The 24,634-nt window shown below is 39.0% G+C and overlaps 1 protein-coding gene across 2 annotated transcripts in view; it reads left to right on the top strand.

The window, feature by feature from the left end:
• Positions 1 to 24,634, top strand: part of LOC119773918 (rabphilin-3A-like) — a 44,810-nt gene that overhangs the window by 3,923 nt on the left and 16,253 nt on the right. The window contains exons 3-10 of one of the 2 annotated variants that reach the window (XM_038271142.1): positions 392 to 475; positions 8,330 to 8,492; positions 11,815 to 11,988; positions 12,126 to 12,344; positions 13,484 to 13,563; positions 22,979 to 23,053; positions 23,189 to 23,298; positions 23,384 to 23,510. In XM_038271142.1, coding sequence (XP_038127070.1) covers positions 392 to 475; positions 8,330 to 8,492; positions 11,815 to 11,988; positions 12,126 to 12,344; positions 13,484 to 13,563; positions 22,979 to 23,053; positions 23,189 to 23,298; positions 23,384 to 23,510 — 1,032 coding nt within the window. Of the gene's footprint in view, positions 1 to 391; positions 476 to 8,329; positions 8,493 to 11,814; positions 11,989 to 12,122; positions 12,345 to 13,483; positions 13,564 to 22,978; positions 23,054 to 23,188; positions 23,299 to 23,383; positions 23,511 to 24,634 lie in introns of both variants that reach the window. The other variant, XM_038271141.1, reaches the window with a different exon arrangement.

Raw genomic sequence — 24,634 nt, 5'->3', positions numbered from 1 at the left:
ACAGTAAATAGCTATGAATAATTGGCTGTCTGTTGTAGTGCAAAGAGAATGTCATACTTTACTGTAAATTTGTTTTATTTTACTCCCTCTTTTGTTCTTGCTCTTCCAAATTCTGCTGTACAATCTCTTCTACAGCGCTGTGCAGTCCTTTAAAGCTCTATTTATGGAACAAATCAGGCAGCTGTCCATGTACTAACTTGCTTTGATGCCTAATGCATATTTCCAGGTCCTTTGCGTGACATTCTGCCTCTTGTTGCTCTCAACTCAACTACACAGGTTAATGCCATATGAACTGTAAAAATATATGTGCTTTATGCACCTGTGATAAAGAGCACAATCTGTGTAGCTTCCCTGTGTGTAATAACGTGTGTGTGTATTTGACTTCTTGCAGCACATGTGCAGTAAATGTGGGATCTGGAGTAACAGCAGGACATGTCCAACGTGGCTTTGTCGGATCTGCAATGAGCAGCAAGAGGTGAGGAGAAGGAAAAGAGACCAACAGAGTGGCTTTTGGGACCAAGTGCTAATTTATGGCATTATGTCATCACTCTGCCACCAGAAGCTCAGCTTATCCTGTGAAATGAACCATTTTCTAGCTTTTACCCTCATCTTTTAGCACACAATAGTATTTCACTGCCCACTGGCCTGGAAAATTAGCTACCATTAATAGACCGGGTATCAAAAATAGGAAAGACGTAATGATACATTAATATCTATTCAATTTAAAAACCTATTGAGGATAATAGCATCCAGACAATAGTTGATTGACATGATCTCCTTTGTGCTTTCTTTCTAATTTTGTTACAGAATTCATTTTTGAATAACGTTTTGCTTTTAAGTTTCTTTGCCTTTAGGAGCCAAGAATAAAATGATGCTCTTTTCTTCTGTCAGTGGTGCAGACTAACTGCAGCACATAGAAAGCTGTCATGGGTGTCCTCTAGTATCAGGTCTGTAGATTGTGATGGTTGCATTTAGCGAATACAAAGTTTTTTTGTGAATTATGACGTACTGTGAACCTTTTTTTTTTTGTTTTAGAAATAGAGCATAACATATTATCTTATCATTTTCCCATACAAATTGTGACGTATATTCTGTAAAATTAAAACAAAAACAGAAAAAAAAAATTATAAAATCAATAAAACTAAAAAAGTCAGTAACCAGATGGCGACGTCTAAATCCCCAACCAATGTTTTCTTGAAGTACCTGCAGTGGGAAAAAAGTATTCACCTATTCACCCCAGTTAAATAAAGGAGATCCATGGATTTTACTTGATTTTCATATCTTTGCAAAGAGAGAACAGTTCATCATACGGCCCTTATGGCACAGTAATCTGCCCTGTTCTGCTCTACACAGAGTTTTTCTCCCTTACTTATAATGAGGAAAAAGCGGTGAAGGTTGTGTCAAAGTCAAAACAAATCACACACACTTTGTTTAAACAATAACAATTCGTGAGAAAGATTATGGAATAAGTATTCCTCGTATGCAAAACACTTATTACTCAGACATTTTGTGGCCTTGCAGGTGTAATAGATTGAGTAAAAACATTGTTCAGTGGATAAATAGCATAACTAAATATATGAAACAAGAGAAATCTAAATTTTCCGTCCACATACCTTTAGACCGCCTTTTAGCATTTAGTCTACTTTGAAAGGAGCCTGTCAGAATCTGTTGTGTCTGTTTCTCAAAAGTACTTTCAATCCTTCATATTGTGAGGAAATCTCTTGTCCACAGTCGTCTTCCACTGAAACCAACTTTTCCATCACATGTAGCTTTAGATTGGCGAGGCCATGGTATTGATAACTGTCTATGACTTCCCGTATGTTGAGTGAATGAACAGTTAACCCAGGACATGATGTCACATGTTCCCAGTTTGAGGAGTTTCAATGTTTCAATCGGTAATTTATAGTTGGAAGATCACCTCTTTGTTCTGTTAGAGATGAATACTGCTGTGGCTATTATTGGCAAACCTGTGGAGGAGCAATGACATAAAAAAACATGTTGATCTTGAACCTTAACAAAAACTGTTAGACTTGATTTTGACTGATTCCTCTCCAGAGTCCCACTTTGAAAGAACTGATGAAGCTGTAAGGTGTAGCCCGGCCCGGACTGGGAACCATTTTAGGCCCTGGCAATTTTTCATCTACACCGGCCCATTTATGGACCCCCGTCACCCAACCGCCCCTCACAAAAAATAAAATGGAGATAGAGTCAAACGTGTGCATCTCAAATCTATCTTCAAGCATCAAACGACAACCATCACCAAGACTTCTATAATGCAGTTTTACTGGCTTTGGTTATTAACATGGACGAGACAGTGACTGCAGCTGTGTAACGTCCACACCTGCACGAAGCCAGCCAGAACACCCACTCACACATACTAGGCTACAACGTAAGCTTGTGTGTTTTAAAAACACCAACATAAAACAATTTAATATAGAGGCATTTTAATTTAATCACAATCTAGTTTGTTGCAAGGATTTTACAGTTTGAAGAAATAGGGATTTTACATTTTGAGGAAATAGAAAATAACACCATATGCCAACCATCACAAGAATGTGCATGACAAGGAAGGGCTATATATACTGCATGCATCGATTAGGTAGTTAACATTGTATTACTTCTTGAGCTCCTGGAGTTATTTACTGTCACAGGTAGGAGCTTCGGCCGCAGAGGAACTGTTGGAGCCAGTATGATTTAAGGAGGGCCAGCCCTCGCACGCTGAAATTATGACCGGCCCACTGGGCAGATGCCCGGTATCACAGATTACTAGTCAGCACCAGTCTAAAGCTGGTCAGATATTGTCTCCATCGATCCATATTTTGTCCAGTTATTTTTTAACTACCCCACTGTGTATGAGAGACATACAGTAGTTGCCATTAAAAATGTCTCCCCTTTCCTTGATGGGCTCTTGGCTGGTCCTCTTAGGTTCCTTTTTAAACATCAATCTTTGTACTGAAATATTCTTTCTGTCATAATTTGTGGACATTAAGATCTAAAGAGAAGTATTGCCTCCTGGTCAGAGCCTGTAATTCAGTGAAAGGATGGAGTCAGAGTAAAAAAATGTGCACAACCAGGAGGAGGCCAGTGGCTGGAAGTTGGACCATTTTTGAATGGCTGCTACTGTAGATTCATCTCAATTTAAACGTTCATCTGTTTCATGTACTCACAATTAAAACAATAAATAGATTTATTAGACACAGACATTTTCAAGCCTTTCTCAATGTTTGGTGTTCAGGTCCCAAAAAAAAAAAACATTTATTTATGTAGATTAGAGTTGATAAACACACACTTGAGATTATAAAAGTGTATTCGTACAATAAAAAAAAGTTTAATACCTTAATATAGGTTTAATGAAAAGCTGCTATTGGAGGGTTTTAGCTAAAGAATGCAAGAAGGTAATTAATTTATTTTTATCAGGTTTGACAACCAATCACACCGTGACCTTAAGAAGAAGCTCTCCCTCAACTATTAGTTTATAGATCTTCACTCTTTTGGTTTGTTTAATGAACTTCTACTTATATTAAGCACATTATTTTATTTCCTTTGCCCTCTATTGTAACAAAGCTGAATACTACTAACATTATTAAACAACCATCTTAATCACCCTCCTTTATTCATTTTTGTTCTCAACCAGGTTTAATTCAAAAAGTTTAACAGAACTAATGTACAAGCACTTAATACCACTTTTTAATTTTCTTTTTAATGGTTTAGTATCAACATAAATACTAAAAATCTATTTTTACGCTCTAAAAAAACGTGAATAATCTTTAATGATTATATTATTTATTAAATATAATCTGGTTTAAATTTTCTTGTATTAGAACTGATTCATTAGGCAAATTGCCTATTGCTGTATTTTCACCACCAAATAGGAAGTTCTTTGCCAAAGAGACACATAACCTACTTTCAAAAATGGCGACTTCTAAAAATTACTATGCAAAGAAGAAATCAAAAAGGGACTTACTACATGCAGTACTTGAGTCGACCTGCAGAGGGCATAAAATACTGTAGTACAATTATAAAGGATTCCTAACAGCAGGAGTTTGAGGAAAGTACAAACTGTTAGGAATGAGATGTCTCTGGATTGTCTTTAACAGGAAATAAAAAAAAAGGAAAATGTATAAACAAATAAAGCTGTTATAATGTAGCGCGCTCCAGGGTCACCAGGTCATTTAATTCTGGATTAGGAGCTAATAAAATACAAAACTGAAAACGTAACTACTTATTATAATAATGAGAATACAAATACAACTGTTTATTCATTTTGGGTACTTACTCTTATTCTGATATATATATATTTATTTATTATCAGATCTTTTTGTATTGGTTTTTTTATTGTTGTTTTTTTCAGCATCCATTTTTGCTCCAAATTTGATATGAATCTACAAAGTCAGCTATCCAATATGCCGTTTTTGTTTTCCTTCTCCTTCCCACCTTCCTTTATCTTAATATAACATAACATCACCTTCTGTAATTTGTTTTGTAAATCCACATCTCTTCATAATAAAAAACACATGATTATCTTTAACACAAAGTTTACTTTTGGCCTTATAGAGCTATACAAAACCTTCTCTTCTATTTTACACTCCATACCAAGGGTGTAACTTTGTGATGAAATTTGGTGGGGACACTCTAAGGGTGGGGGCTGATGGACCTACAGTTACTCGACCCAAACGCTTTCATTAGGTTTTTATATTTTCCAAAAATGAGCTCAAACATATATTTACTAAACGCTTTTCTATTGTTGAGAACACAAGAGAACCATAATATAATTATACACTGAGATTTATATTTAATACACTGAGATTTATATTTATTGATAGTTAAATGCCTTTTAGTGCACATATATATATATATACACTATATTGCCAAAAGTATTTGCTCACCCATCCAAATTATTGGAATCAGGTGTTCCAATCACTTCCATGGCCACAGGTGTATAAATTCAAGCACCTAGGCATGCAGACTGTTTTTACAAACATTTGTGAAAGAATGGGTCGCTCTCAGGAGCTCAGTGAATTCCAGCGTGGAACTGTGATAGGATGCCACCTGTGCAACAAATCCAGTCGTGAAATTTCCTCGCTCCTAAATATTCCACAGTCAACTGTCAGCTGTATTATAAGAAAATGGAAGTGTTTGGGAACGACAGCAACTCAGCCACGAAGTGGTAGGCCACGTAAACTGACGGAGCGGGGTCAGCGGATGCTGACGCGCATAGTGCGAAGAGGTCGCCAACTTTCTGCAGAGTCAATCACTACAGACCTCCAAACTTCATGTGGCCTTCAGATTAGCTCAAGAACAGTGCGCAGAGAGCTTCATGGAATGGGTTTCCATGGTCGAGCAGCTGCATCCAAGCCATACATCACCAAGTGCAATGCAAAGCGTCGGATGCGGTGGTGTAAAGCACGCCGCCACTGGACTCTAGAGCAGTGGAGACGCGTTCTCTGGAGTGACGAATCGCGCTTCTCCATCTGGCAATCTGATGGACGGGTCTGGGTTTGGCGGTTGCCAGGAGAAGGGTACTTGTCTGACTGCATTGTGCCAAGTGTAAAGTTTGGTGGAGGGGGGATTATGGTGTGGGGTTGTTTTTCAGGAGCTGGGCTTGGCCCCTTAGTTCCAGTGAAAGGAACTCTGAATGCTTCAGCATACCAAGACATTTTGGACAATTCCATGCTCCCAACTTTGTGGGAACAGTTTGGAGCTGGCCCCTTCCTCTTCCAACATGACTGTGCACCAGTGCACAAAGCAAGGTCCATAAAGACATGGATGACAGAGTCTGGTGTGGATGAACTTGACTGGCCTGCACAGAGTCCTGACCTCAACCCGATAGAACACCTTTGGGATGAATTAGAGCGGAGACTGAGAGCCAGGCCTTCTCGTCCAACATCAGTGTGCGACCTCACAAATGCGCTTCTGGAAGAATGGTCAAAAATTCCCATAAACACACTCCTAAACCTTGTGGAAAGCCTTCCCAGAAGAGTTGAAGCTGTTCTAGCTGCAAAGGGTGGACCGACGTCATATTGAACCCTATGGATTAGGAACGGGATGTCACTTAAGCTCATATGTGAGTCAAGGCAGGTGAGCAAATACTTTTGGCAATATAGTGTATATATATATATATATATATGGTCGAGAAACATTAATGTAAAAATAATGAATAACAGCCGATTCCGATGCCTGAAATCGATATATCATGCATCCCTAGAATTTACAATTGCAATTCCATCCATCCATCTAGAAAAATATGGATATGCTGCATTTTAAATACAGCATAGCATATTTATTTTCTTGTAAACTTTCTGGTAAACTTGGAGATATATGTAAGCGCCTGAACTTACATGAGAATTTCTATCCTGTATCACTTAATACTACTAGTAGTAGGTTAAGAAGGGTAGAAGTTATTTGAAGTATGCGCCTGTGAGAGTGTGATAGGTTGATGTCTTTCCCCCCCCACAACTTAGAATAAACCACCAGTTTGGATAAACAATTATATTTTATTAGAGCTTCAAGCTCAGAAACTGGTAAATGGAAATGGAATAGTAAATTGCTTTTTTTTTACGAAACAATTGGACCATAAAATAAAAGTTGGCCTGGATTAATCAACAGAAAATTATATCACCAAATAGCCTTCAGAGGCACTTAAATGCAATCAGTTCCTTATGAACCCAAACTCTTATTTTGAATCGAAATTTAAAAAAAACCCTCAAAACTATCAAATATGTCCCGGGACCGTACTAACTGAAATGCTGGATCATTTAACAGTAACCTCATTTGAAAATGCAAACCGTGTTGAGACAACCCCAATTTACCCACATAAAGTAAACATCATCAGTGTTACCGCCAGTCTAGGCATACAAATACATCACAAACATACAGCAAAACAATATAGGCAATAACGTCACGGCGTCCCGAATGTCCACCAACACAACTGTAAGCACAGTTCCTTGGAATCGAATACCGGTTATCCGTTCGGTGAGACCCCGCCCCGCAGCTGCACAAAAGTTCTGTCCCCAAAGTGCAAAAGGCTCCTTAAAGCGATGCTGTCTTCGGTGAAGTCAGGTGGCAGGGTATACTCACAGTTCCATAGAAGAGAAGAAGGGAGAGGGTAGAGAAAGGAATGTTCGACCTGTTCGGATCGGAGCGAACCAACGTTCATGGACCCCAGCGCCGTCTTCTCGCTGCGGCTCGCCAGCTGTCACCACTCGCACGGTTCCAACACCCGAACTTTTCTTAAGACAAGTTTACTTGCAGGCATATATCTTCACTGCACCAAACTCCTCTGGCTGTGGGCGTCTGCAGCACAGTCGGAATTCCCCCTCTGGCGTCCACTGCCCGGTCGGAATTCCCCCTCCTTCCTTCTTCTGCTCTGCATCTCCACTCTCTCTCTACACCTGACGCTCTCCCTCCTTGGCCGAGCGTCACGTCACGTTACTCCCCACATATATTTTATTGCATTTTTCATATCCTAGTAAATCTGTTTCACCTTTAAATCTGCGACTGTCCCTATTTCTCTCTGTGCTCTGTTTAAAAAGATTTATGAACCTCTTTTTAACATAATGATGCCAGAAACAACATTTCAAGATATTTAGAAGCTTTGCAGTCTTTTTCTGTCTGTACAATAAGAAAATATGTTTATTTTAAGCTGTAACTGGCAGTAATGGTCCTCTGAGAATCCCAGCTTTTTTCAATAAGACATTTACACTGTTTTCTAAAACTTATTGCATTATATTTATTTCTTGTATAACTTATAATCTGTTGCTGAAAAAGCTCTGTATGTCTAACGAATTAGACATTTTGAGTGGCATTTCTGATTTTTTTTTAACCAACCCGTCTCCTAACTTTTACTTAAACATACATCAAAGTAGCTGCCATTTAATGCTGCTGTGTCTCTCTCCTCCAGCCACATACAGTAGCTACTCTCTACGCAGTGAAATGCGGCTGCAAATCAGATGTCTCACAGGGACAGATCCGATCATGTTAAACAGAGGCAGGATAGGGGGAGCAGCATGAGAGAGGAAAAAAACACATGGACTCAAAATGCTCTGAGCTCAGTTAGCTGCACCCAACCTCTGTTACCTTTGGCTAAAGTTAATGAGCGAAAGGGGAAGAAAGCGGAGATTGAGTCCTTACCAGACCAAAGTTGGTGGGGACATGTCCACACCAGTTCTTCTGAAAGTTCCATTTGTGCTCCATAAATAATTAATTTTTAATTTTTTCCCATATCTTTTTGACATAAGCCCTTCTTTCATTTCATTTTTCTAATTTGTGAAAGGAATCATCCAGGTTTATGTTCGGCTCATGCCAATGGACTTATTCCGTGTTGTTGCAGGTACAGAAACGCTCAGGGGCTTGGTTTTATAAGGGCAGAGATCAACCAGGGCTGCCCTCCCCACTGCCTCTCTCCAGCACTCTACAGTCCAACACAGACAACAGCACCGGACAAGGAGGCCACAGTCGGTCACAGGGACAAAGACAGCATCCTCAGACTGATGGTAACCAACACTAACTAATCCAATAATTCATTGTAGTGGGAAAAAATTATTCAACTACTCATCCTAGTTAAATAAACAGAGATCGATGGATTTCACTCAGTTGGCACATTTATTAATATCTTTGCAAAGAGAGAACAGTTCACCATACAGCCCTCATGGCACAGCATTCTGCTCTGTTCTGATCTGGGCAGGGTTCGTCCCTCCCTACTTACAACAATGGAAAGCAGAGTCATAACAAATTACACACACTTTGGTTAACAGTAACATGTTATGAATAAACCTTGTGAAAGAGCCTGATTTGTTATAGGAAGAAGCTATGTCTGGTCTACAAACACCAGCCTGGAGAGAAATGTGTGGCCTTGAGAGAGAAACAGACTGAGTGAAAACTTTTATAGTGAGTAAACAGGATAAATTAATATATACGGTAATAGAAGAAAGATAAAAATTTTCCGACAACATTCATCACATGCGGTTTGGTTTAAGATAAACGATTTTAACCACAAAACAAGAGGCTTATTGGTGTAACAGTCGGTCTTCATTGGTCCTGTGCTGTAAGGTTTAAAGATAGACGTGTTTGAGAAAGATGTGCTAAGCTTACTTGATCACTTTTTCCAAATTAGTGGAAGCTTTCGGTAAAGGCCATATTGCACACTACTTTTTAAGGTGCATTGTGGGAAATTTTGCATTCACTACTTTTTCATCCACTAGATGGCTGAATCCCAAACCAGCCCCTAAACACTAAAGCCTGGTTTATGCTCAGAAACCAGGTGTTCTGCGTGTGTGTCGCAGTTAACGCAGATATACCACCCACCACTTCCACAGACACTCTGGTGCACCTCCCCAAAATTGTAGGTGACCGCAATTTTGTCAAACTGACACACAGACTCCTGGGAGCAGACACACTCCTACAGCAGTGTGTCACAGTTAGCTTGTTCTTGGTATTATGCAGGTATTTTTGATTTATGCCCAATTTTGAAGCATGGTCTGCGCTATGTTATTCCACGCCACAACGCAAGAGGGACAATTATAAACTACCTGGGATTGTGTCTGCGAATCGGTTTGTGGAGCTTGTTTGCCGTCTACAACCAGTCATCTAACGCCAGATGATACACAGTTTACCCGTGAGTGTTCCCGAAAGACTAGCCGTGGTGCTGCGTGTTTTGGCTTTGGCTGTAAACAACAGACCGTCGAACAGAGCTACAAACTAGCAACCTGTACATTGTCTGGGATAGTATCCGAGGTGTGCCAGGCGATGTGGACAGCGCTACAGCCAGAGTTTCTGCCATTAAGTACCAAACAGGAAATACTCATAGTGAAGAGCAGATGTAGAATTGGCCAATCGGAGTCCTTCTTTCTCTCCTCCCTGCGACGCTATCTGAGGCACTGTCTGTGGTCACCTACAATTTTGTTGAGGTGCACCAGAGTGTCTACCTAAGTTTGGGGGGGGGCATATCTGCGTTAACTGCGTCACACACACAGACGACCTGGTTTCTGAGCATTAACCAGGTTTAACCCTAAGCACTAACCTCTCTCCTGCAGAGGGTCAGCCACATTAGGGGCCATCTCAAACCATGTAATGGGCGAGTGTACCGTTCTGCCCAAAAAAGCAAGTCTGCATCGGAGCAGGCTCGCTGGAATTTGGCTGTGGGTGTAACGGTGAACTAGTGGTGGAAGAAACACATGCATTGAAATGTAGGTTCAGCTGGTTTGCTGCATCTTCGTCAAACTGACAGAAAATCACCTGTTAGGAAAAAAAAAAATGACTTCATTAATCCCTTAATGGAAGATCGTATTTGAAATAGTTTGATTTGACTTGAGTTATTTTTAAGAAAATGGCAAATCTTTGATCTTATGTTAACCTGCACCACAGGGCTACACCAACACACATGCATTGTTAAAGTGTTGCCATAGAAACAACTGCTTTCCCTTTCTGTTGGAGGGAAGATGCCGTCCCATTAATTTTTATACCCTCCACCTTTAACCAAGGCGCTTTTCACAGCTTTAAGTATGGCTTTATTGCGAGTGACACTTAATGGTTAAGGGTTAGTGGTTAGGGGGATTTAGCCTACATTCGGACACTCATATAGAATGCTGTAACCACTATATAGTGCCTTTTACTGGCGTTAGGGAGGATGTTCAGACACAGTCTCTGTTTTTTATAATATAGTCCATGAAACATGCCAAGCCATCAAGAAACCTTCCACTGAACAATATCTGCTGGTTTTGCCTTAAAAATCTGCTGATATAATGTTTGCTCTGTAGTACGTTCTTAATTTTAATTCCAACATTGCTTCGCTGTGGTCGCCAACTTGTAATATTAGCAGAAAAGCACTGGTGCATTTTGGGTAATTCTGGTGCTGAGAGACACGCATCATAATGTTCCGCCTCCCGCGCTGCAATTAGTCCAGTTAGATTTGGCTCGATGTCTGTATAATTCAGTCTGGCTGGCCAGGCTGACCTGAAGACAGAACATGGAGGAAATTAAGATTCACTGCAAAAAAATATGCATTTACCCTTTATTGCTGGAAAATAAACCAATTTACTAATGGAATGAAATAATTTTAATTCAAAACAAGAAAAAGAAACTCCATTATCTTATTTCAAATGCATAACATCTAATTATTGTCAGTTTTTGCAGTCTATGAATAGTTATTTCATAGTTGGGTTGGGGTTTTTGAAGACCCAAATGCAGAGATCAGGAGGCAGAGGTGAGTCATGCAGATTTAATAAGGCAACTGAGGCAAAAATCCAAAGTAAAAAAACACAACCAACCAAATTACCAGAAAACATCAGAGGAAAACTCACATGGGGAGACAGCGATGAGGAAGCAGCAAAACAAAAACAAGGAACCAGCACTGAGTGACTGCAGAGGTGGTGTATATAAAGGGAACAAAGCAAATGATGGGTTAATGAGCTGAATATCGAGCAGGTGTGAGTGGAACTAGAAGGAAGCCAAGGGGAAAGGAAGCAAGCACAATGGGGCAACAGAGAGTAACTAAAGATTGCTTAAATATAATGGAAAATAAACCAAAGATCAACAAAACAAAATAAGTGAAAAGTCAGAGTCCCAAAAAGGAAAACTTGTATAAACCACCACTTCAGTGACACCAATAAACATACTTTTTTGGAAAGCGTGAGCAGAATACAGGATTTAGCTTTCCATTGTGGGCCACCATAAAACACATAAAGGTGTTTTATGAATCTCTTGGTCATATTTTACATTCTGTCATTGTGGGTGGACGCTATGACTTTTGTGAATCTGTGGCAGCGGCTTTATCGATGATCATGTGGGGGCACTGATAATCTTATTTTGTCTCCTCAGAGCGACAGCAGAAGCAGTCCTCTGCATCAGAACAATGGGAGCAGACGGCAAGAACAACAACTGACAGCTGCAATGAGGCTCATTCTGCTCAGGCAGCTGTAATGAAGACAGAGCGACATGTGTTAGCTTCCAAACCCCCCCAGGCGAACATGCAGCAGACAGCCCCCTCCTCAGGTGAATTCACACCGTTCCCTCTAAGAATAAGCTCAACACTGCAGGGGCTCCAAACACTGAACAGCACTTTCTAAGAAAAGTTGCCTCAGACGGTGTCACCAGCTCACTGTGTTTGATTATGTCTCTAATTCCAGCAGTAAATGTGGAGAACAATCATGCTGAGAAAGTAAGGACAATGTCCTCTCCAGCTGTGGAGGAACCACGACAACCTGTTGTCTCCGGCCCAGCTTCATCTTTCACACCTGCAACCCGAATTATGCCACCAGTGAATCCACCTTCCAACAATACGGCTCCTCAGAAATCCCCTTCAGATCACACAGAGGAAAACGACAATGACTATGACTCAGATGACGCAAGTAGGCCTGATTCAACCTGTTCATTGTGATTATTAATATGCTTAATATTTAAATGTGCATAGATACCTTACATACACTATTGGATCATGAGTAAAATAACATTATTGTCACTTTGGGGTGGAGGTTTGACAGGACCCAAATGTAGGCACTGAAGCTGAAATGGTTTCTTGAAGATTTAATAACAAAAAGGGTAACAGAAGCAATAACAAAAATTTACAAAATCCACAAAAACTGAGAACCAGGCCTAGGGATACTCACATAAAGGGGGCAAAGCAATGAGGATAAACCAACAACAGTGACTGAACAGGAGGTGCATATATGGGAGAGAGAAACAAAGACCAGGCTAATCAGCAGATTGGGAGCAGGTGTGAACAGAGGAGTCTAGAAGGGAGCTAGGAGAGGGAGACCAACACGAGATGGGCATTAGTGAAGCAAAAAATACCTTAGAACTCAAATACATCCAGAAAACTCGACTAAAATAGGAATTAAACCAATAAAAGTAGAAAAAAAGAAAAACATGGATCAAAGTGAAACTGAAAACTAAAAAAACTTAAACAGAACCGTGACAGTTATATACAACAAGTTCCAGGGTTGTGCATGAACGTGTTTAATGAATACGTTCATATTTTTAGTGAACAGTGAACTTATCGGATCAGTTTGATCAGTGATCCGATAAGTTTATTATGGAATCAGTAGTGAACGTGAACAAGAACGACGTTCACTCTGAGAATAATGAGCGTCACACACAGATCACGTTCAATTGATAACGACACTTTTCATTAGATAACGTCAGGTTTTATTACAGCAAACAGCATGACAGACCAGCATGTCTACTAGTCTGTGTGATTCAGACTCATCTGCTGGTATTTCTGATGCCAGTTTTGCAGATCGCTTGGCAACGTTTTATAAAAGAAGACTGAAAACTGGCACAGTATTGCCAAACTCCCTTCCTGATATGCTTCCACACAGAGAAATACTAGCTTATATATATATATATATATATATATATATATATATATATATATATATATATATATATATATATATATATATATATATATATATATATATATATATATATATAAATATATATTTCAATTTGCAAATATTTATGTGCAAATGTGTTCTTTTCCTTACAGCCACACTGGGATCTCTTGAGTTCAGCCTCCTATATGAACAGGAGAATCATGCTCTACACTGCTGTATCATTAAAGCTAAGGTAAGATAAAACCTACTGGTGCAGGAGAAAATCGGTGACAAAATCATAAACACCTAAAGAATACAGTGTACAGTGATCCAAAAGGTCCACAGGTCAGAGGTAAAATGAATCATCAAAATCAATCAAAAACTTTTTCCCTCTTAAATTTGACATATGTCAGCTTTAACTTCAAGTATCACTAATGCTTCGTTCACAACCGCCGTTTATTTGAGCAGCAAAGTTTATGGTCGATGAGCATTATGGCACATCTAAAGGTCCTGCAGCGCATCTTGATGCATCTGAGCAGCTGAAGCAGCGCCTGATGAGCTTCGGAGCATCTGAGGCGGGGGACGCACTTCACAAGCAGCAGCTACTAGAGTCGGAAAAATTGAACTTTTGCTGCTCGACGCGCCACATCAACTAATCAGAGAAGCTGCTCTGGGAGCTGTGAGGGAGAGAGACACAGCAATGCTGATGCAGAGCACTATGATCACTCCTCTGAAAACAGTTTAACACCTAAATTAACTTCAAATGTCGAAAGCTGCCAGCAAAATATGTTTGATTTTATTATCCTGGTTCCTGCTGTTTGGACCACATACCTGAAAAACACTAAAATCTACTTCCAGCCGAACGTAGAGGAAAACCCTGAAGAGGTCACCCAACCTGAGGTAGCTGCTGCTGGGGATTCCCAGTGACTGAGCGGCTCCGACAGCGAAATATCTTTAGGCAGGATCGTAATCTTGATTACCTGACTGCACAAACAGTGTTTTGAGGTGGACTTTCTTGCTTAAAAATATATTAAAACTACTTTTTACCAGATTATCACAGCGAATATAGCAAAGCCGCTCTCTGCCATTGAACAAAGGAGCTGTAGAAGCATCAGATGCATCTGTACCGTTTTACTGGACATGCCTCATGAGTATCAAAGATGCACTTCATGCGCCTCTGACCTTAATGTGTACAAGCACCAAAAATGAATCAGCAGATGCTTTTTTGCTGCTGTAATCACATTTGGTGAGAACGTAGCATAAGAGATTTTTAAGTGACACGTCCTCTACTGTACATGACCTTTTAAAAATCACAGTGTTGTAAACATTGACTACCCTCCAAAGCAACTGGAAGACACATATCCTGATGAAGTGTTTGAGGGTGGGTAGTATAGTGCAGCATCTGATGTAATGTAAACTAGTGTATAGCAACCTTTTTGCTGCAATTAGTTACTTTTATACATGTCAGTTAATGTCAGTCAGCCTCTCATGAGGTAATTCATTCTATACATGTCTTATAGTGAAACACTAAAAACCAGTTACTCTAAGTCAAAACAGTTACACTAAGAGATCAGCAGGTGTGGTTCTTCCAAGACCAATAACAAGTCTGAATTGTCATGATGTTTTAAGAGATCTCACCCACATGCAGTAAACCACTCAGAGAACCAGAGTAAAAGTTTAACAGGTTTATTGCAATAATCAATAAGGCTGATCCAGGGTAACTCAGACAGTTGGTGAACCAGAACTGGAACTGAAAAGGAAAGTTCAGAGGTTAGTTTAGGGTCCATGGGAACTTTGAACAACATCTTGCAATAATCAGAGATGAACGGGACTCACGTTAGCAGAAAAGGGTTCTCTTCCCAGAATCCAGTCGGTGTGGGATTATCCAGAGATTGGGGGGCACATTGGAGGTTTGGTTGGTTCCTTGAGGAGCAATGGAGCAGACTGCCACTTAGATTTCCAGGAGAACTTGAACGGGTCATGTGGAGATTAATCCCCTGCTCAGTGTGAAGCTCAAAACAATCCTTCCAGGGGGAGAAGGCCAAAAAAATCCAGTTTGCAGGATGACTTCCTGCTGAGGAGGCAAAGACAAAAAAAAGGTTAGACTCAGAGAGACAAAGACTCAGTTTGACTCAGCTAAACTCAGCTTGGCTAGAGTACCCAAAACTAGCAAACACTCTGGCGACGAGGTAGTGGCAGTCCACCGCTTAAAGCTGAAGTCTGTAAGTTTTTAAAAATCACTTTTTTGTCATATTGGCTAAAACTGTCCCTATGCCCAGACAGCAGTACATGTGATATGTAACCTGTGAAAAAAACTGCTTCAATTGGTCCCGCCTACTGCCTGTATTGCAATCTGGAAAGAATATTTCGGGACGAGACAAAACAACCAATCACAGCCAGAGGAGCGTCTGATGGAGTGTCAATCACAGCTCACACACGCTGAATCCCATCCCCTCCCTCTCACCGCTGAACCTGCCGCTGCCGCCCAGCTTCTGCAGCCAGGAGGACGCGCGTGGAAGTCATGGCGGAGCGACAGCCACCAGCGAAAGAGAAACTGCCCTTACTGCCCCTGCCGACAACTGCTTACACGGCAAAGACTTCAAAAAAGTAGATGTCAATGGAAGAGCTGCTGCGTACGCTGCTTGGACGCTTCTGGCGAAACATCGCCAAACTCCGCCCCTCCCTTTCCCAACCCGACGCAGAAAAGCTAATCCATGCCTTTGTCTCCTCCAGATTGGACTACTGTAATGCCCTCCTTGTCGGGGTCCCTGGCAAAAGTCTACAAAAGCTGCAGCACATCCAGAACTGTGCTGCCCGGGTCCTGACGAGGAGGCGCAAACACGAACACATCACTCCAGTCCTCAGATCCCTTCATTGGCTGCCCATCCAACACAGAATACATTACAAACTTTGCCTCCTCACTCACCAGTGCATACATGGAACTGCCCCGGCTTACCTCAAGGAACTCCTCACACCTCACACCGCCTCCAGAACCCTCCGCTCCACCACCTCCACCCACCGACTGCACCAGCCAAGAGTCAAGCTCTGCACAATGGGAGATAGGGCCTTCCAGGCAGTTGCCCCACAACTCTGGAATGGCCTCCCAGAGTCCCTTAGGGTCCCACAGAGTGTGGAGGCGTTCAAGAAAGGCCTCAAGACATTTTTATTTAAAAAAGCCTATGAACATTAGTTAGTATTTTATCTGTGTGGTTTTATGGTTATTTTACTGTTTTGTTTTTACTACGTATGTTATTTTACTGTAATGTCTCATTTTAACTATGTATACAGTTTTTATTATACGGTTTTGTTTTAACTATTAATTTTGTAGCACTTTGAGATTTTTTTTTTAAATGTAAAGTGCAATACAAATAAAATGTATTATTATTATTATTATTATGGTCGTATGCGGTAGCCGCGCAGATGCTGTGAGAGGGGTGGAGCTTGGAGGTGGGGCATGAGTGAAGCAGAGAGAGTGGGGGAGTGGCGTGAAACCTGTTTTTCTTCAAATTTTCAGTCGAAGTCTGCTCTCTTCTCAATGTAACAGGCTGCAGCTTTAAGAGTCCGCAGTAATGAGCACAACCAGCCCGCAGGTGTGTGGGAGGACCAACGAGAACAAGGCACCACCTGGTGGTGGAGGGAGAAAACACAAAAACAAACAAAGCCCACACACACTGGATTCCTAACATGAATCAGTTTTTGTTTAGGTCTCCCCATTAATCACACACCTTGCCAAAAAATCCCTCTGTTTTATATGGAGTGATTTTTGTTCTATTATGGCTGCAAACAAATAGAAACGTTTATGAACTGAAATTTGGAAAAAGGTTTTCCTTAAAAAAGGTCTTTAGAGGAACTTTGAGTGGCACTGAACCTGATTAACAGTCTGAGAGAAATCAATTTGTAAAAATGGTTCCAAATGTATGGAGACTGCTTGTGGGGTCCCCCAAGAATCAGGATTAGGGCCTAGATTATTCAATATATGCATAAATTGCATATTTTAAGTCTGTAAATGTTCAAAATCTGCTGATGACACTGTTATATTCTTGCAATGAAGTAATTACTACTATAAATCAGGAATGAAGTAAATTAAAACAAAATGGATTAATAGAAATATGTTATCGCTATTTGTAGAGCAAACTAAGTTTAATATAATTCAAAAATAATTCAACATATCAAAACTAGATTAAATATTGCAGGTTTTCAATGAAATGTTATATATAAAGTAGTATATGCTGTAGGCAGGATGGATCTTCTATAGTGTTCTGTCTTACAACCAAGCAGAGCTACTCCAAAATACTGAACAGCTACCTTAAGCAATTCAATTCTAAAATTTCATAAAATAGATAAATGTCTGTGTATATGTGCTATATATTTCTGTTTCTGTTTACTAATTTTATATTGTCATTTTTTTTCAGATTGGTCTTAATATATTGGATTGTTTTTAAATTGCATTTCTCTTTTTCTGTTACTTTCCTCTTTAGAAAGTTTATATATATATATATATATAAACTGTATATATATATATATATATATATATATATATATATATATATATATAAACTGTATATATATATATATATATATATACAGTTTATATATATATATATATAAACTGTATATATATATATATATACAGTTTATATATATATATATATATATAAACTGTATATATATATATATATAAACTGTATATATATAAACTGTATATATATATATATATATATATATATATATATATATATATATATATATATATATATATACATACATACATACATACATACATACATACATACATACATACATACATATATATATATATATATTTATTTATTTATTTTTTTTTTTTTTGCTGCCCTCATAAACCTCCAAAATCAAGAGCTGTCCCTGAATTATCTGTGAGTAGCACAGCAGGGGCCTTGTATGTTATTGGTCTTACATTAAGTCTGTCTGTCTTACCATGAGAACTAGTAGAGTACTGAAAAATAACTTGCAGTTGTGTTTTTCAGCCAGATACAGTAGAAAGAGCTCTCTATCATCTCATAAACACTTTGATTACACCACAAGGACTTAGAAGATGATATTTCAAGCTAGAGACTATTTATGGTTGACTGAACAAAGGGATGACTTACGAGCTGATTGGGAGCAGGTGTGAACAGAGGCTGCCAGGAAAAGAACTAAGGAAAAGGAAACCAAAACAAGAGGGCAGCAGAGGGCAACAAAGAAAAGCCTAAGAACTCAAATACACCCAAAAACACAACTAAATAGGAATTAAACTAATAAAACTAGAAAACAAAGATAAACATGAATCAACATGAACCTAAAAACTCAAAGAAATCTTAACAGAACTAAGAACATAACACTAGGTATCCTTGACACTTCCTTATTGTCATTGTTCAGCTAATGCCATAGTTTGCAGAGAGACGTACGAAGGATCAACGTGATCTCAGGTTATTACTGATGGCGTTTTACATGTGACAACAGTCTGAACCAACTGAAACAAACAGTAGTTGACCAAAATAAGAGTTTAAGGGTGTGCACGCTAACGCAATCAGGATATTCCTTTTGTTTCCTAATTTGTATTTTTATCAAAAGCTTTGTTTGTTTTTTTCTGTTGTGTTGTGTGAAGTTGTGGAGAAACTGATGAGGCATTTCTTGAAAGAAAAAGTTTCAAATTTATTTTACGTCGGATAGATAGAGCTCTGACTGGGGCAAGACCAGCACACACATTTATACTGTACAAATCTCAAAACACACTCTGCCTTGGGACCATGCTTCCCCTGCATAAAGAACTTTCTCACACACGAACATTTGGAGGAAAACAACTTCAGTTCATCAAGGACATTCCCTGTTAGGTTAATACATCTTTCACTGGCCAGATAAACATCTCACAACAGCTGTCTTCTGTTTGCGGTATGAGGGAGCCTTAATCACCTTAGAGGGAAGGTTATCTATATTTCACCCTTGTCTAGAGTATAGAGGCAACTGCTTTCTGCACCCCCTACCTTAAACATTACAGCATAGAGGCTGGTAAAATATTTCTCTAAACTCACTCCTATTAGGCCAAGAAAAGGCACAATCTAAATATTTCAACTCACATATAGACTGAGGAAAAATGTGCTTTCACAGTTGTACAGTAAATACATTTCCCTCCAAATGTATTAAAGGTTTTTAAACTATTTATCATGATCTAACTTTGTATATTTACTACTGGCTGGTATTTTAGCACGGCTGAGTAGACTCAGTAACAACATTGGGTTAAACAAGATGAGAAGGCCAACAATGAAAAAGTAGAGCAGAATAAGTCAGGGCAGGGCAGCAATACAATACAGAGCATGGCCAAATCAATAAACATGTTAAAATGAGACAAGATCTAACAGGACGGGGCAAGACAAATAAAACTTAATTCAATCAGACACAACAAGGCCAGATGGTTCAACATAAGCAGATAAAAGACAAATGTAAAAGAATTAATGAGACAAGACACAACAGACAAAAGAAGCAGATGTAAACGACGAGATAAAACAGCCGAAGATGGGAGGATGTAACCAGACAGGGAAGCACTATAAGATCATACTGCATGAGTTTAATAAAAGGAAACAAAGCTAGAAGAAAAGTGCAACAGAAAAAGGAAAGGAGAGCATCAGATCAAATGTAAAGTGACATGGCAAAAAGAGCAATAACAGATCGACATGAAACACACCAAAGATCTGAGAAAATCAAATCCAGTGAAGTCATTGTGCCTGCATGAAAAAAATCCTCAAAGGAAGTATTAAACTACACACACACATCTGCATTCATGGTTATATTTGCCTCTTGGTGTGCTGCTGTTTTTGAGGGGAGCTCAGGCCAGGTTATTCTGTCAGGTCGCTCAAAGCGGCAGGGATAGATAAAAATGTAAAAACTCTCTGTGGCTGAGCTGCATTGCTCTCTATTGACTTTGCAGGGCTAAGGGCTCAAAATATGTAGTGCTAATGTTCCCTTGCTCTGAGATGGGGGATACAGATTATAGATTAACTAATTAATCTGAAGTTAAGTTATCTTCTCAACTACCTTAATTGACACATTAATTGACAGGTGGCCATTTCCTTAAAAGCCTGAGCTTTCTCTTTTATCAAAAGGAGTCTTTCAACAATATTATTTTTTAACAATATGCTGAATTAAAATTTTCTGAATGTGGCACAAGAGTTAGCGGCAAAAATCCCAGACAATGTGTGAAATTACTGAGAATAAATTTCACTCTATCCTCTTCTCAGCAGTAGATGACTTGGAGATTAATCAGTTATTAAGTGTAATAACAAATTCTCCACTAACTGTGTTGGTGTTGATATTACGTCGGTGAACAGAATTACCGAGGTATTTCAAAACTAATAACATATATTTGCAATATACCATTTCAAACTAGCACATTTCCACTGAAAATAAAAAGAGCTAAAGTAATGGCATGTGTACGAACTAAAGGCCTGTGTCACTCACTCCAAAATTTTCGAAAAAAACTCTTTAACAAAAGACTAGAAGACCTGAATCAAAATGAAATATTAAACAGTCAGTATGGATTCAGAGCAAACAAAGGAAATAACAAACACCTGATCAAGGAAAATATGAAGCTGATGTGTTTATAGATTTTTAAAAAAGCATTAGAGACAATAAACCACTCAATACTCATTAACAAGCTGCCGCAGTACATCAATAGGGGAGTGGCACTGGACCTGATTAACAGTCTGACAGAAAACAGTATGTAAAAAATGGGTTGAAAATGTATGGAGATTGCTTGTGGGGTTCCCCAGGGATCAGTATTGGCCCCCAGATTATTCAATATATACATAAATTATATATTTCAAGTCTCAAAATGATCAAAATTGATCCAATTTGCTGATGACACTTTTATATTCTGGAAACGATTAAAATGAAGTAATTACTACTGTAAAATATAAAATATGTATATTTTTAAAAATGTTTGAACTGAAATAAATTGTCACTAATTGTAGAGAAAACTAAGTTAATGATATTTGGTAGCTGGAAAAATATACTTGATAATAATAATCAAGTAATTGAAAATATAAAGGCAATTAAAGAACTGGGGGTGATGCTGTTAGATTAAAACTCTCTTTACATTGTGTTTCTCATTAGTTCTGCTGTATCTTACAGAGTGTATAGAGATTTTCGGAAACAGTTACAAAAATACCTTAAGCTCATCAGTCTTGCAGAACAGGGTGGTCTGTGCCATACACAAAGCTGGGTATCTGAATCACACAAATTCAATGTTTTTAATAGTCGAGATTACTTTAACTACAGGACCTGGTTCATTATCACAGATCATGTGTGAAGCTAGTCTAGAATTACTACCGCTCAATATCCACAATCCTTTCAGCCATAAAAATGGAGGCTGTCATTTATGAGGGGCCACAAAAAGGAGAATTCCCTCAGTGAAAACCACTAGGAAGAGTTTTTGTGTGTCTGTATGGACAGTTAAACTGTAGAACAGCCTGGAGGATGAACACAAGCACTTTCCCAATATATCATAATTCAAAAATATGATAGTGCACGTGTACCATGGCTGTCATTGTTGTCAGCTTTCTACTTTTTACTATTATTAGTACAACATAGTCTGATTAAGATCAATTCACTAATACTTTATTAATCCCAAAAGGAAATTAAGTTTCTGTGCAGCCTGTCCAAGACGGAAAATACATTAAGACAAAACACAGACATCATACATGGAGGGGGGGGGGGGCATGGTGTCCAAGGCCTCGCTGCCATGAAAGGCACTGTCCTTATCACTGTCAGTGTTTATTGCTATGGATATTGTTGATAGATAATTGTACGGTAGATTATATACTGATAATTATATATAGAGTGTTTCTTTAGTTTTGTGCACCAAAAGAGAAGGGATTAAATTAGCATAGTTTTCTTCCTACTCCTATTTTTTCCCTTTGTTTCTACATTGTTTTGTTTTTAACTATTATCTTATGTTCAAATAAAGCTTACCTTCTCATTTCAAGAACAAATGCCCTTATTTTTAGAAAAAAAAAATTAATATTTAGATTTCCAGTTTTTTCCTGTGTGAACAGCGGGATCACAACACTGCAATTCCCTTTAAGTGGATTTTTAAATAAATCAATGGATTTTTTTTTTTTTATCAAAGTAACCCTACTGTAACTGACAGTTAATTGTAAATCAACTATTTGCTCACCTCCCAAGGTGGTACTTTGTGTCTGGTGACCGGGGATGTTTGTAATCTTCCTGAGCTCTGTCCATCTCACCTTTGCTCTTCTTGGATGCATAGCGCTACAGGCTTTTCCTGCTCTCACCTCCCTAAAAACTCTCTAAAATAAAATGCTAGTAGATATCCACTCAATAGACATCGCTTCTACACACACTTTAAACACAAAATGAAAAAACAAAACAGGGAAGGTCATAGGAATTGTGGGCAAGAGCAGAATAAAGTTCAGAGCAATAAAAGATAAAGGGCCAGGCTAAGTGCAAAAAACAACAACATTTGTAATAATAAAGGGGGAATGTCAGACAGTAATGCAGACTAGTAAAACATAATAAGATGAAATAAAGTTGTGTACTGGAGAAGAAGAAAGCTCTGACTATACTGGAAAAGGCAAAGTTATATTATGAAGGAAAATGGTCTGAGATGATCTAAGCTCTACTTTTGCTTTCAGGGTTTAAAACCAATGGATTCTAATGGACTCGCAGATCCATATGTTAAGCTACATTTGCTACCTGGAGCCAGTAAGGTATTTATGTGTTCTTTTAAAATATTCCATCAAATTTAGAAGTTAGACATTTATTTTACTGACCTTTTGGTTTTATAATCTGTCCTTAGATTTAGCGCTTTTTTTCAGCGATTGTGTTTTCTTTTCTGTTCTAAGTCCAACAAGCTTCGTACCAAGACTCTTAAAAACACCCTGAATCCTGTTTGGAACGAGACACTGATCTACCACGGCATCACAGATGAGGAAATGCAACGCAAAACACTCAGGTACCATCAATCGACCTTTCTAACTGAGGAATCCACTTTGAATTCAAATGATTTTTAGACCTTATCATCATCATTGTCCACCCAGGCTTTCAGTGAGCGATGAGGACAAGTTTGGACACAATGAATTCATCGGAGAGACACGGGTTGCCCTAAAGAAACTGAAGTTCGACCAAAAGAAGAGTTTTAACGTTTGTTTGGAGAGAGTGATCCCGGTAAGCCTGAGGGTAACAGTATGTTAAAAGTTAGACCAACATCTCACCCAAATTACTGTAAAAATATAACTACAAACCCCATTCTTCTAAATCCCTCCTCTGTCCAAATCACTTTGTTTTTATGATATATTCATGATAAAACATGATAATAATCATGTTTGATCGTCTAATTACATTTATATTGGTAGATAATGTAAGTAAAGCTCCAAAACAGGCTTAAATAGGAGTCAATAGGAGTTTCAGCACCTATTCAGGAGTCGTGTCAGTTCTGTCGCCTTGCTGTTGGTGGGGTTCAGTTAGAGGTTTTGATGACGTGAGTTTAGATGAAGAGCAGGGAGTAAAGTTGTCAATGGAGGCAAAGCTTGCAGAAAGCTACCATAGGGATTTAAATCCAGTTTTAAGATAGATATACAATATGTTAGATGCGACATGTTTCTGAGAGAAATTATTACGTTTTTGACAGAACCTTTGGATTTTCATAGCTGCTGTTCTTTCTTCTTTCCATGTGCTTTGTGGCGTCATGTGAAAGCGAACTGCAGAGCAACCTGTAGTTGATGTTAAGCACCCAGAGGCCCATCATTCCAAGTCAGATGCAAATCTGATTCCTTCCACCCTTCTTCAAACCATCTGTGGCCTCTGTCCAAAATCTTAGCAGTGAGATCCAAGTGTACAGTTGAATGTTGCCCAGAGCTGCTGGCCCTTCTGAGCTGAGCAACATGTTTGTGTAAATGCTGTTAGGTTTCTCTGGTGTTGGAGTTAAAGTAGGCCACGCTGGACTGAATAAGCAATGGCTCCCAATCGCTCTTTTCTCTTCAGGATAAACCAGGTTTATTCTGATATTGTCGTCGGGTACATTGTTTTGGCAATTCTGCTTTATCTATTAAAGCAGTTCTAAAGAGCTTTCTTTTTTGCTTGATTTTGGCTCCCCCCAGTGGACCAAAACCTGTATTGTTTTGCCTGAAGGAAGACAGCATTTCCCATGAGGTGCATCGTATAGCGTGGTAAAATCCGGATCTTCTGGTCGCCTGCAGTTGGACTGAACTACATTTCTGTTTCAAGTGGCTATGTGAAAAATTTATAGCGATGAGCTCATGAATCTAGTTGTGGTGAAACAACGTCATATG

The sequence above is a fragment of the Cyprinodon tularosa genome, unplaced genomic scaffold, assembly GCF_016077235.1.
Source record: "Cyprinodon tularosa strain WSP-4 unplaced genomic scaffold, ASM1607723v1 ctg790, whole genome shotgun sequence".
In the NCBI taxonomy this organism is placed as follows: domain Eukaryota; kingdom Metazoa; phylum Chordata; class Actinopteri; order Cyprinodontiformes; family Cyprinodontidae; genus Cyprinodon; species Cyprinodon tularosa.
Note: the sequence above shows the minus strand (reverse complement) of the source record. Positions and strands in the feature narration are given on the sequence as shown.